We start from the raw sequence: 13,367 nt of genomic DNA, 5'->3' as shown, positions 1-13,367 counted from the left end.
TTATTTCGAGATAGTTCGTCTTCCCGTCCTTTATTTTATCTTAGTTGAAAAATCTGACATAGCATTTACACTGAAACAACCCCTCTTGTTTTATTCTTAAACCTATCTTCTCCATTTTTCATGTCTGGAAAATGTTCAAATGTGTGTGAAATCTTACGGAACTTAGCTGCGGAGGTCATCAGTCCCTAAGCTTACACACTACTTAACCTAAATTATCCTAAGGACAAACATACATACCTATGCCTGAGGGAGGACTCGAACCTCCGCTGGGACCAGCCGCACAGTCCATGACTGCAGCATCTGAGACCGTTAGGTTAATCCCGCGCGGCTCATGTCTGGAAATGGAGATACTCTCTAGATGCACTAGTTTAAAATACACTCCTGGAAATGGAAAAAAGAACACATTGACACCGGTGTGTCAGACCCACCATACTTGCTCCGGACACTGCGAGAGCGCTGTACAAGCAATGATCACACGCACGGCACAGCGGACACACCAGGAACCGCGGTGTTGGCCGTCGAATGGCGCTAGCTGCGCAGCATTTGTGCACCGCCGCCGTCAGTGTCAGCCAGTTTGCCGTGGCATACGGAGCTCCATCGCAGTCTTTAACACTGGTAGCACGGATGCACGCCAAGACCGTAGGATCCTACGCAGTGCCGTAGGGGACCGCACCGCCACTTCCCAGCAAATTAGGGACACTGTTGCTCCTGGGGTATCGGCGAGGACCATTCGCAACCGTCTCCATGAAGCTGGGCTACGGTCCCGCACACCGTTAGGCCGTCTTCCGCTCACGCCCCAACATCGTGCAGCCCGCCTCCAGTGGTGTCGCGACAGGCGTGAATGGAGGGACGAATGGAGACGTGTCGTCTTCAGCGATGAGAGTCGCTTCTGCCTTGGTGCCAATGATGGTCGTATGCGTGTTTGGCGCCGTGCAGGTGAGCGCCACAATCAGGACTGCATACGACCGAGGCACACAGGGCCAACACCCGGCATCATGGTGTGGGGAGCGATCTCCTACACTGGCCGTACACCACTGGTGATCGTCGAGGGGACACTGAATAGTGCACGGTACAGCCAAACCGTCATCGAACCCATCGTTCTACCATTCCTAGACCGGCAAGGGAACTTGCTGTTCCAACAGGACAATGCACGTCCGCATGTATCCCGTGCCACCCAACGTGCTCTAGAAGGTGTAAGTCAACTACCCTGGCCAGCAAGATCTCCGGATCTGTCCCCCATTGAGCATGTTTGGGACTGGATGAAGCGTCGTCTCACGCGGTCTGCACGTCCAGCACGAACGCTGGTCCAACTGAGGCGCCAGGTGGAAATGGCATGGCAAGCCGTTCCACAGGACTACATCCAGCATCTCTGCGATCGTCTCCATGGGAGAATAGCAGCCTGCATTGCTGCGAAAGGTGGATATACACTGTACTAGTGCCGACATTGTGCATGCTCTGTTGCCTGTGTCTATGTGCCTGCGGTTCTGTCAGTGTGATCATGTGATGTATCTGACCCCAGGAATGTGTCAATAAAGTTTCCCCTTCCTGGGACAATGAATTCACGGTGTTCTTATTTCAATTTCCAGGAGTGTACATGATGCAACAAAATTTCACCGCACCACGCACTTATCCTTGTACCTGATGATTGCATAACAGCGGAAAATCGGTTTGTGAAAAAATAATAAATAGTGTAGAATTTTACTTCAAAGTTGTGGGTGTTTTCATCCATAAAATATTAAAGATTCTACCAAGAACCGACGGAACATTCGATCGATGTAAGCTAAAATATTTACCACTACAAACCTCGGTATGGTGAGGTTCTTCCACTCCTCAATCGAAAGGTTGGAAAGCTCCCTGCCAGGGACGTAGCACCAGTGATCAGGAGTCTGCATAGCCAGGTAGAACACGTTGAGACTCATCATGTCGAAGCATGAGGCAATGCAAACGAAGACGATGTTCAGCCTCGTCTGGAACTTGCCCCTGGACCCAATGGCGTCCAGGACCTCCTCGAATGCTGGAGCAGCCTTTGTTTTTCTACTGCATTCTGGAATTTCAGTCCTCTCCTGTAAATGAACAATGAAACAGGGGTTTCACTATCGCCCTCGCTGGCTGGGAAAAGTAATGAGTTCCCAGCAAAGCACGCAGACATTTATTTTTTTATACCTACAGACTCATCTAGCTGGCAGAGCAAATGAGCAACAGTTTTGTGTGTCTATAGAGTTATCTAGTCCAGCTTCCAGTGACCAACAGCAGCAAAGTTACAAGTCTCATTGACAGTAGTGAGCCTAATTATTAATTGTTCATTGTTTGCTGCAGCAAAAGTAGTTAATTTCTTTTGAAAATATTTTAATCAGTTTCATTTATTTATGTCTGTGTACAATCATTCAGCCCGTTCTATTTACTGTCTTCTCTTCCAATTCTTGGTTTTTTTGTTTGTTGGATTCAATTCTTATATGCCTATGACTCACTCTTGTCAATATTGGGTATCTGAAGTATTATTAATACGTACAATGGGAGATATGCTCTGTCAGGTCAGCGTTGAGTCGTTAAATACCTCGACATTACCAAACATTCCGCCGTTGCAGTTATACACCCGAAGACAAAAGAAAACAAAGGCGCACCAGGTAAGTATAATCCGGATGCGACGGAAAGCGGAAATCGGTAGATAAAATGTACATGCGCTGCAAAACAAACGATTAGAATTTCAGAAAAACTGAGCAATTTATTCAGGAGAATGAGCTTCATAAATTGAGCAAGTCAATAACGCGTTGGTCCACCTACGTTCCTTATGCAAGCAGTTACTAGGTTGATCCATAAGTTCGTAGCATCTTTCCGTAAGTTTAATAAACAAAACATATGCACATAACAGGCAGTTTAGTCATCAGTAACACACTCTCCTTCACTATTTACAACAGACTGCCAGCGCTGGGGTAACTTTTCGATTCCGTGAGTGTAGAAATCACGTCGCTTTGAGGCGAAGAACCCATGGAGCCAAGTTCGGAGCACGTTTTCGTCTAGAAAGGTAGTTCGTTGAAGGCTGTTCCCTAGACGCGGAAAAGGTGAAAATCAGAGGGCGCAATATCAAATGAATAAGGTGGATGCGGAATGATTCTCCAAGCCAACTGGCGTATAGTGTCTTTTGTCAGTCTATCAGGATTTCGGGCGCGCGTTATCACCATTACACGCGCATTCTTCCCGGTCGTTGTTTTTGGACTGTGTCTGAACCGTGGGTTTAATTTCAAGGAATTTTCTTGATGCTTTATTCTATTTACTGGCGATTCATGAAGAACATTAACAGGTTTAATCACACTATGTGAGCGTGGAAGTAGTTGCCCGTGAGTAACTGATGAAATCATAATTAAAATGCCTTTTTAACAAATGGTAATTTTATTTACTTAAATAGAGCCTAAAAGCATTTTTTTTAAAGAAACAGATTTAAAATTATAATCAGAAAGCACCCTCTAAATATCAAGTTACAATTTATTCAGAGCGAAGGAAACAAGTTTTAACTGTATGAGCTTTCGGGCAGAGAACCTTGCCACTCCATTTTGACACGGCCGTAATTACGACCGCTCACAACAGCCTCTGAAAGACTACGCTGGTGCAAATCTGCAACACACCAGACTACTTTAAACTAAAAGTTTTAACAATTTACACAAGCTCACCAACTATGCACCCCCGTAGGAGGGATGGAAATGGTACAAAATACTAAAATTAAAATGTTAACTTTGCCACCGAAGGTGCAACTTGATTTTAACTTCTAAGAAAACTCTTACGGTGAAAGGTTGGCAACTTTATATACTAAAATGACCATTTAAAAAAGCCCATAAAATTCTACAAGTTGGCCAAACAGATTAAGATGCTCTACGGTACACAGATACCGCCTCCCAAGATGATAGGCAAGATCAAAACATATTTCAGGATATAGGCCGTTGCACTCCAAGCAATAAATTCGTCAACACACCGAATCCGACAAACTTGACAGAGGCAGCTCCGAACGACAGACAGACACTAGCTGCCTAACAAATGCGGACGAGAGACAGACTAGCAAGCTGGGGACGAGAGACTGACCCAGACTGACAGACTGGCGAGCTCATATCGCCCCTTAAATGCACGTGAACAGCCTACCTTCCCACTTTCCCACCAGAGGGAGACACCAAAGCTGCGACTACCACAGCGGCGCCACCGCCAGAAACGGAGGGCGACTGCTTCACACTACGCGCTGCGGCGCGCTCTTCAAAACAGCAATTTTTACCGCTGCTCAATGTCTGCAATACGTCTCGGTTATTGATAATAAATGTCAACATTGGTGGTTACACCTCGTGGAAGCAATTCGTATCGCACCACACCGCCATTGTTCCACCAGATACATATTTTTTTTGTGAGTGTGCGTAGGTCTTCGTACGAGGAGTTGCTGCTTTGTCTGGGCTCAGACATTCCTTTTTTCTCACTATGTTAGTATAAAGACACAATTTCTCGTCACCGGTAAAGATACAAGGTAGAATGGGCTGTGTTGTTCAAGAGCCAAGTGGTTACGAACAAGTAGACAGCTGATTTCTGTGGCTCTAGCTTAGCTCGTGCGATAGCCATTCATCTTCCGGATTGCAGGCAAATGTCGTTCGTTGGCGGAATGATCACAGTTCATCACATTTACCAGTTCTCGAATACTCTGATGTGGATCGTTGTGGATAAATGCGTTCAAACGAGCTCCATAACATCCCGAAGGTCTTCCTGAATGTGGAGACTCACTAATGTCAAAACGTTCCTCCTTAAAACGGGACAACCATTTCCTTGCCGTCCTCTGTCGGTGGCGTCATCCCCACATACGGCGCAAATGTGTCTTGCTGCCTCGGCTGCTCTCACCCCTCTACCTAACTCAAACAAAAGAAAATGTCCGACATGTTTCGATTTCTATACTTGGCACTCCATTTTTTGACGTCCACAGCTCCACTGATTGTCTCGAAAAGAAAAAAATTACAGTACGCAAACTCAAATAGCAACAGTGTACTAGAAGTAAAAAATGACAATCGATAAATATACCCATATCAATCGGAATACCAACATGCAAACATCACAGCACAAACACTGCTCTAATTAAAGTAACAGATGACCTGAAATGTGCCATCGACAATCGAAAGGCAACAATATTGACGCTACTGGACTTCAGCAAAGCTTTTGACACTGTTAACTTTGATATATTGCTCAGAAAAATGCAACAGCTTAATTTCTCTGATAGTGCAATGAGATGGTTTGAAAGCTACTTAAAAGACAGACAGCAATGTGTTGTCTGCGTAAATGAAAAATCTTCCTGGAAACATGTTTCCTCGGGAGTGTCACAAGGATCAGTCTTAGAACCACTTTTGTTTTCTTTATATGTCAACGATATTTCGTCGGTTCTGTCCTCCTGTAAATATCATTTCTATGCCGACGACCTCCAGCTCTACCTAAGCGTCAGACCTGAAGACGTAAACACTGCAATCGCTCAGATAAATGATGATCTGTCTTCGGTAGTGACATGGGCGAAAAGCCTGGGGCTTAAACTAAATGCAAAAAAGACGCAAGTAATCTTAATAGCCCATCAGAAATTAATAAGTTCAGATTTCCGCGAACGGCTACCTCCTATTCTGCTCGACGGTACTCCAATACCATATCAGAAAACAGTGAAGAACTTGGGTGTAACTTTGGATGAGCATCTCAACTGGGCGGAGAATACAGTCGCAGTGTGCCGAAAGACGTCTGCTTGTCTCTATGCTCTCAAAAAGTTTCGGAACATATTTCCACAGGACTTGAAACGCCAGCTCGTGCAAGCACTCGTTCTACCGAACCTCCACTATTGTGATGTGATTCAACAAGGCACGAGTAGTGAAAACAAAAGACGGCTAGAGCTAACCATGAATGCCTGTGTGCGTTACACCTGCAACATTCGCCGATATGATCATGTTAGTGCTTCATACTCCGAGCTAGGGTGGCTGCGGCCGGACAAATTGCGTGACTACCACACTCTATGTCTACTTCACCGACTCCTCGTCGCGCAAGCACCCCAGTACCTTGCTTCAGAGATTAAAAACCTGTCATGCCATCATAATAGAAACACGAGGTCACTCTTATTTGGTATCCTAACTGTACCCACTCACAAACACTGCAAACTCCTTCTCAGTTGCCGCTGTCCGCCTCTGGAACAAACTGCCCCTTACCTTGAGCAAAATTCAATTTCCTGCTGCTTTTAAGAAGAAGTTGAAGCATTTCCTACTATCATCCTCATAAAGTTCTCCACAAAATTAATGTACCAGGCCAATCCTCTCATCTGTCAAATAGCAAAGCTAGCGTCTCCTATCTTGCTCCTGAGATGCCTTCCCCTTCATCTATCTCTATTAGTCAGGGAATCTTCTTTTCCTTTATATTTCCTTAATTATGTTTCATCATGTCTATTCCTCTCCTCCCTTCACCATGAGTCTCCCTCATACTCCCTGCTGCCAGCACTCCTATCTAAAATTTGTCTCTTCAATAATGTCTAATTATAACAGTACTTATGATCTACGAATATAAACTCTATATGTATGTATTTTTCCAGGTGTACCTTTCTAATTGTTTATTTCACTTTTTGTACTAGATGTAGTTTAACATGCCTACTAAAACGTATGAATGTAAAATAAGTAGAATGCCTGGTTAGATGTAAGAGAGGGTCTGATGGCCCTAATCTTGCCAGGTTAAATAAATCAATAAATAAATAAATAAAAAATGCTATGAACTTACGGTTTGGCATTGATTGATGGAGTTGATGGGTGTTGTCCTGAGGGATATCGTGCCAAATTCTATCCAGTTGGCTCTGTAGATCATCAAAAACCCGAGTTGATTGGAGGGCCCTGCCTATAACGCTCCAAACGCTCTCAGCTGGGGAGAGATCGGGCGACCCCGCTGGCCAAGGTAGGGTTTGGAAGCACGAACGCAAACAGCAGAAACTCTCTCTGTGTGAGGGTGGGCTTTTTCTTGCTGAAATGTAAGCCCTGAGTAGCTTGCCATGAAGGGCAACAAAAAGAGACATAGAATGTCGCAGACGTACCACAGTGCTGCGGGAGTGCCACGGAAGACAACCAAAGGGGACCAGGTATGAAGAGAAATGGCATCCCAGACCAACACCAGGTCTCTTTCACTGGAGTAAAATTGGCTTTGGTGGTGAGTTCCGCTTCGAACTGGGCCCCAACGACCAACGAAGATGTGTGTGGCCACGCCCTAGACAACATCATTGCCGCCTGCCATGCCGTCCGACAACCAGCGGTGACGGTCTGCAGTGCCATTTCGTTTTTGACACGATGTCCCTAAGGAGGACATCTAACAACCCTGTCAGTCAGTGCTAAGACGAGTAACTGCTTGAATACGAACCCGGGGTGGACTCAGGTGTTATGGACATACTCAATTTCTGAAGCTGCTCCTTTTGGATAAAACAACCAACTTTCTGAAATTGTAGTAATCTGCTTGTCTGTAAATGTATATCAAATCTCCCGAATTTCGTCCCATTCGGATAATTCCTTCGTTTGTCCGCAGCTACATGTCTCTACTCCCAGTACACGATGAAATCCCCGTGTCACAGTACCGTAGCACACCGCTAGAGAAGCCAGAACAAAATGGCGCAGAATGATGTATCGTGCCATAATTCGTTTTCTGCATTCAAAGGTAATTCGTTTTCGAAAGCTGCGGAAACATTACCACTGTCTCAGTCCAATGCAGATGCCTAAAAGTGTCATCTGGATAGGCCACATACAGCTGCATCTATTCCACTGCTGCCGATCAAAATTCCTTTCTACCTTAGAGTACTGACTCCCCCAGCGGCGTGTTACTCTACAGTGAAGAGGGGATTTCATTGTGTTCCTTGACGACAAATATATAAATAAACAAAATTTAGTTACGTAATTTTATTATATATCCACCTTTCAAGACACTGTCCGTTCCATTCAACTACTCTTCCAGGTCCTTTGCTGTCTGACAGAATTAGAATGTCATCGGCGAACCTCAAAGTTTTTATATCTTCTCCGTGGATTTTAATTCCTACTCCAAATTTTTCTTTTGTTTCCTTTAGTGCTTTCTCAATATACAGATTGAATAAGATCGGGGAGAGGCTACAACCCTGTCCCACTCCGTTCGCAACCACTGCTTCCCTTTCATGGCCCTCGACTCTTATAACTGCCATCTGGTTTCTGTACAAATTGTAAATAGCCTTTCGCTCCCTGTATTTTACCCCTGCCACCTTCCGAATTTGAAAGAGAGTATTCCAGTGAACATCGTCAAAAGCTTTCTCTAAGTCTACAAATGCTAGAAATGTAGGTTTGCCTTTCCTTAATCTATTTTCTAAGATAAGTCGTAGGGTCAGTATTGCCTCACGTGTTCCAGCATTTCTACTGAACCCAAATTGATCTTCCCCGAGGTCGGCTTCGACCAGTTTCTCCGTTCGTCTGTAAAGATTTCATGTTAGTATTTTGCAGCAGTGGCCTATTAAACCGATAGTTCGGTAATTTTCACATCTGTCAACACCTGCTTTCTTTGGGATTGGAATTATTATATTCTTCTTCATGTAGAAACGGAACGACCTGAATTACCGCAACAAGACCGTGTTTTAACTATTCGGTGGAAATGCACGCAATTTCGTACGTTCCCCAAAGTAGATACAAGTACTACAGATCCACGTCCTTTCAAACCAATCAGGCCAACAGATAAAAATTACGAACTATAACAGCTCATACGAATTAGAAGTCACCAAGGCACCGATGCGGGCGCAATGACGCATAGCTGCGGTCGGCCTCCAGTGCGGGGAAACAGATTTCGCAATACTTCCCACAATAGTGTAGCGTGCAGCCATCCAAGCATTCCTAGCGGTATATCCCCTTCCTTACCAGCTCTCACCTCAAACTGCCACTGCTACATATTAGAACTACTGCTGCTCCTGCTGCGTCTATGACACGATCCTATTAAAAATACAGTCACCACCGAGGCCACTTTGAAGTCTGATCACGTGTTCTCAAGGCGAATTATCGTATGACACGCTCCATCTGGTCCTGTTTAGTTGGCTCAAACACTGTTTACCAACACGTTTTTGTACAACGCCATACATTTCGTTTTTTTGCCACGAGTTCCATGCCTGTCTCATGTTCTAAACTAACATTAAGACGCCCTGATACACGGCCTCACACAGAAAACTAGACATCGCGCGGTGTAAATTATTTTGTTACTGCAACTACCATAACACGCCACACATCTGCATATTTTAAATAAAAACCCACTTACAACATAACGAACGTAGAAGACTTTTTCGGCGTTGGCGTAGGTCTCCAAACTGATGTCCGAAAGCGAATGACGACCTATACATTTAGACTCGTCACTCACACAGACGGAATAGCTGACGACTATGCGTCCCCTTTCGACTCATTCCTCATATGGCACTCATGTACGCGATCACCGTTTCGCTGCTAGCAACCCCCAGAAGTTGCCATCCATCCACGAAAACTATTTCCCCACCTCAAACAAGCAATATCAGTCAATCGTTATCTGCTAACCAATGCGGGGATGGGATGCAAAAGACACCATCCATGTACTCTAATAATAAACTTGAAACTTGATAGCGCGAACAATTTTACACTAACTTCAACACCGGCCAATCATGTGACAGCATGTTTCCTCAATTTCAGTATCATAGCTAGACCACCCCTTCTCTACTTTGCGAGTATCATTGCGAACACGGATAGATGACTACTCAGCATGTCCATTCACAGTTGATTCTCGAACACTTAAATCGTCAAACTATACCAGACACAGCGCTCTACATATTTCTAAGACCTCGAGCATAGTACTTAATTTACGATCCATCTCTCTGCGTATGGGAGTCACAGAGCACTCTCACACAGTCATTGACCAACCCGCCCTGCAGCACCGTTAGAGAATTAATCTCCAACCGATCAGAAGAAGACCGCTACACTCCACGTCTCATGAAAGAATAGAGCTTTCCTAGTCCTGACCCATCTAAGTGAACAGAAAACAGAGCAAACGCTCCTCGAATGTGGAGGTGACTGGATACAGTCAAATACAGTGCTACATTACGCCTCCCGATTAGTGCGTTTTGGCTAGGTGTTGGCAGGCAATTTTAGAACCCAGAACGAGCGGTTGCGCCGTGATCGCATGGACAGACCTGACATAAAATCAATAGAATCGCGAAAAATGTCTAGGGAATAGCTATAAATTGATCGCACGCCGAAATGCGGGGAAATTGAAGAAGTACATATGTGTGTTCTGGTTCGCGCGAAACAATTTGTACATGGGATCCAGTATGCGTCAACAAGTGGGATGCGAGAAAACGTTGACATCGAAACGGAGGGAAATCAGGGAGGTAGCCAATTTTTTCCCGTGAGTCAGTATTTTACTGTATATCTATTGAGGTATCAGTGATACACGCGAGTTGACTACTGTATTTTGTGCTTTTCAGGAGTACAGACATAGTTTCACCTCTAAACTTACTTGCATCTGTGTTATAGGATAACAGAGAGTGGAGGGGTTGATCGGGTGAGAAAGAGCTGTAGCGAGGTACGATTTAAAGATTGACTAATTCATTTTAGAGAAGGAGAAGTTGGTGCAGGCCACCGTCACACATCTCGCGTTGTTAAGATGAGAAAAGGGCGAGAGAGATATGGGCGCTTAGGGAGGCATACAGACAGTCATTTCTGCCTCGCTCAACACGCAAATCGAAGAGGACTGGAAACTGTTAATGCTGCTACCAAGTATGTTGGCCACACACTGTCAGTGGCTTATGGGCTATAGAGGGTCAGGAATTTAAAACTATTTTTGGAAATACGCGGAAAACTACGGATCGAATTAAAAAAAAGGTTGCAATGAAAGTTGTTGGTCTCGACAGGGGACATCCAATGACACCAAACTCGATCCCAATATCCCACCCCCAGGAGGTGGGGGGGTCAAGTTTGAAACAGGGAAAAGGAACCCCAGTTTCTGTTGCGGATTCTCCAGGAAAAATTCGTAACTTTTGCATTAAAATTTTTTTCTGTGCGTTATAGATAGTGCTGTAATCGACAAAAATGGAATTGCGTTAAAAACAGTTCAATCACCCATCAGATCAGGATCCCAGGAGGTAGAAAGAGTGTTATGCTAAAATATTGAATAAGAAACCGGTTTTATAGCAAAAAAGACTTGATTCTCCGGAACGCAATTACTTGGTCCACATTTTTGTTGTAATTTCTTTCACTTATGGTGCTCGACTTGTTTTAGTTAATGGGGATTCTTCACTTACCAATAATGCGTATTAAACCTATTCGTTTGGCGATTTGTTTCATCATAGCAAAGTATCTGTGAAAGAAAATCTACATAGGCTGCTTGTTGTTATTGTATCCAACTGCAAATATTCAAGCGGTTTTGAAAGTCGTCCCCATGTGGTTCTTATGCTACGGTAAGTGATGCCACTCGAGTTTGTACACATGCAGTATATGCAGAACACTTATTTGTGAAATTAGTGACTATCGTGCGATTTGTCCAGAAGTAAAGTATTTTTGATATAAAAACCGGTTTCACATTAAAGATTTGAAAATGATTGCATTTCTAACGATCTGGGACCATAATCTGATGTGTACTTCTTGAGATGTTACCACTTTTCAACGGCTTTTTACCCATTTTGACTTTAGTCGATTACAGCGCCATCTGTCACGTCACACCCTTGGAGGTGGGGCACGAGGGTCGAATTTGGAGTCATTGGATGTCACTCTTCGAGACGAACAGCTTGTATTAGAAAATTTTTCTTTTTAGTCCTGACCGTGTGCAATTATGTAAACACGTAATGGAGGATGCGTTTGATGTATTGTACGTGGGTAGACGTTCCACAGTACCTCTAACGTTTGCAGTTCGCCGTTGTCGATGTCTTTCCCCATCCCTGCAAAGAGACGTCTGTTCAAAGGGAGTCACACACGCACTGACTGCGACGGCTTGTGAAGCAAGAGACCGACGTTACGCGCCACTGCAGCTGGTGTGATACTCCTTATCTGCTGACGTCCCCTGGACTAGGAAAATAACGCAATTGATAAAATACGTGTTTAACAGGGATAACAGTCACGAGTGGAAGAAGGTGTCAACCGTGAAATTACTTTCAAAATTTTCTCTTAAGAAATTTACTTCATTTACTAGCGATTCATCAAGCATTAACACATTTAATGACACTGTGTGAGCGTGGAAGTAGTTGCCAGGGAGTAACTGATGAAATCAAAATGAAATTGCTTTTAACAAATGGGAATTTTATTTCTAAAAGTCCTTTTTTTTTAAGAAACAGATTTAAAATTATAAGCAGAAAGCACCCTCCAAAAATCAAGTTACAATTTATTCAGAGGCAGAAAGAAACAAGTTTTGACTGTACGAGCTTTCGGGCTGAGAACCTTGCCGCTCCCTTTTGACACGGCCGTAGTCACGACCGCTCACAACAACCTCTGAAAGAGTACGCAGGTGCAAATCTGCAACACACCAGATTACCTCAAAGTTTTAACAATTCACACAAGCACACAAACTATGCACCCTGCAGAAGGGATGGAAATGGTACAAAACACTAAAATTAAAAACTTAACTTAGCACCGAAGGTGCAACTTGATTTTAACTTCTAAGAAAAGTCTTACAGTGGAAGTGTGGCAATTTTGTATACTAAAATGACCATTTAAATAAAAGCCCATGAAATGCAATCTTATACAAAATTATACAAGGTTGGCCAAACAAGCTCTACGGTACACATATACCGCCTCTCAAGATGATAGGCAAGATAAAAACATATTTCAGGAAACAGGCCGTTACACTTCAAGCAATAAATTCGTTAAGACACCGAATCCGACAAACATGGCAGAGGCAGCTATTAACGTACGGCAGATTCATAGGGAGATTACCGAACAACCCGAACCGCAGGTTGATCTAACCCACCCCTACTCAGCAAAGGAAATAGGGACGACCCAATTCATGAATAACCACCTTCCCGCGGGTGGGCAGACGGAGAAGAATGGTGGGACGACCCCAAAACAAGGCGGCTGGTGACCTCACCAAGAAAATAAGTAGAATTTAACAAGTAAATGAAACAACATATCACCAATCACTTAACTTCTAATAAACTGCGATTTCTGGTGAAGACCTGGCGCAGCACCCCCAAATCGCTCTCCGGAACCGTCCGCTGCCAGCCGCTTCAACGGACGCAGGAAGGCGCGCCGATCTCCCGTCTCACGGCGTCGCAGCTCGCGCCGGCCAGACTGATGTCGTGGGTTGACTCCTGTTGCTCTCGTGTCGACCGCGCAGCCACTACGCCTCGCTATACGCCGCGGCCCACTGGACTCACGTGGCTACTTCACATGCGC

General features: G+C 44.4%; 1 protein-coding gene across 1 annotated transcript in view; it reads right to left on the bottom strand.

Moving 5' to 3' along the window:
- The window catches only part of LOC124789253, a 41,137-nt gene extending 29,176 nt beyond the window's left edge, over positions 1-11,961 (bottom strand). Inside the window, exons 1-2 of the mRNA XM_047256549.1 lie at positions 11,874-11,961; positions 1,794-2,063 (exon numbers count right to left, since the gene is read on the bottom strand). Of these exons, the coding sequence (XP_047112505.1) occupies positions 1,794-2,063; positions 11,874-11,915 (312 nt within the window). The 5' untranslated portion in view covers positions 11,916-11,961. The remainder of the gene's footprint in view (positions 1-1,793; positions 2,064-11,873) is intronic.
- Positions 11,962-13,367: the final 1,406 nt, after the last annotated feature.

The sequence above is a fragment of the Schistocerca piceifrons genome, chromosome 3 (assembly GCF_021461385.2).
Source record: "Schistocerca piceifrons isolate TAMUIC-IGC-003096 chromosome 3, iqSchPice1.1, whole genome shotgun sequence".
NCBI classification, from domain to species: Eukaryota; Metazoa; Arthropoda; class Insecta; order Orthoptera; family Acrididae; genus Schistocerca; species Schistocerca piceifrons.
The sequence above is the reverse complement of the archived record's forward strand: the minus strand, read 5'-3'. Positions and strand labels throughout refer to the sequence as shown.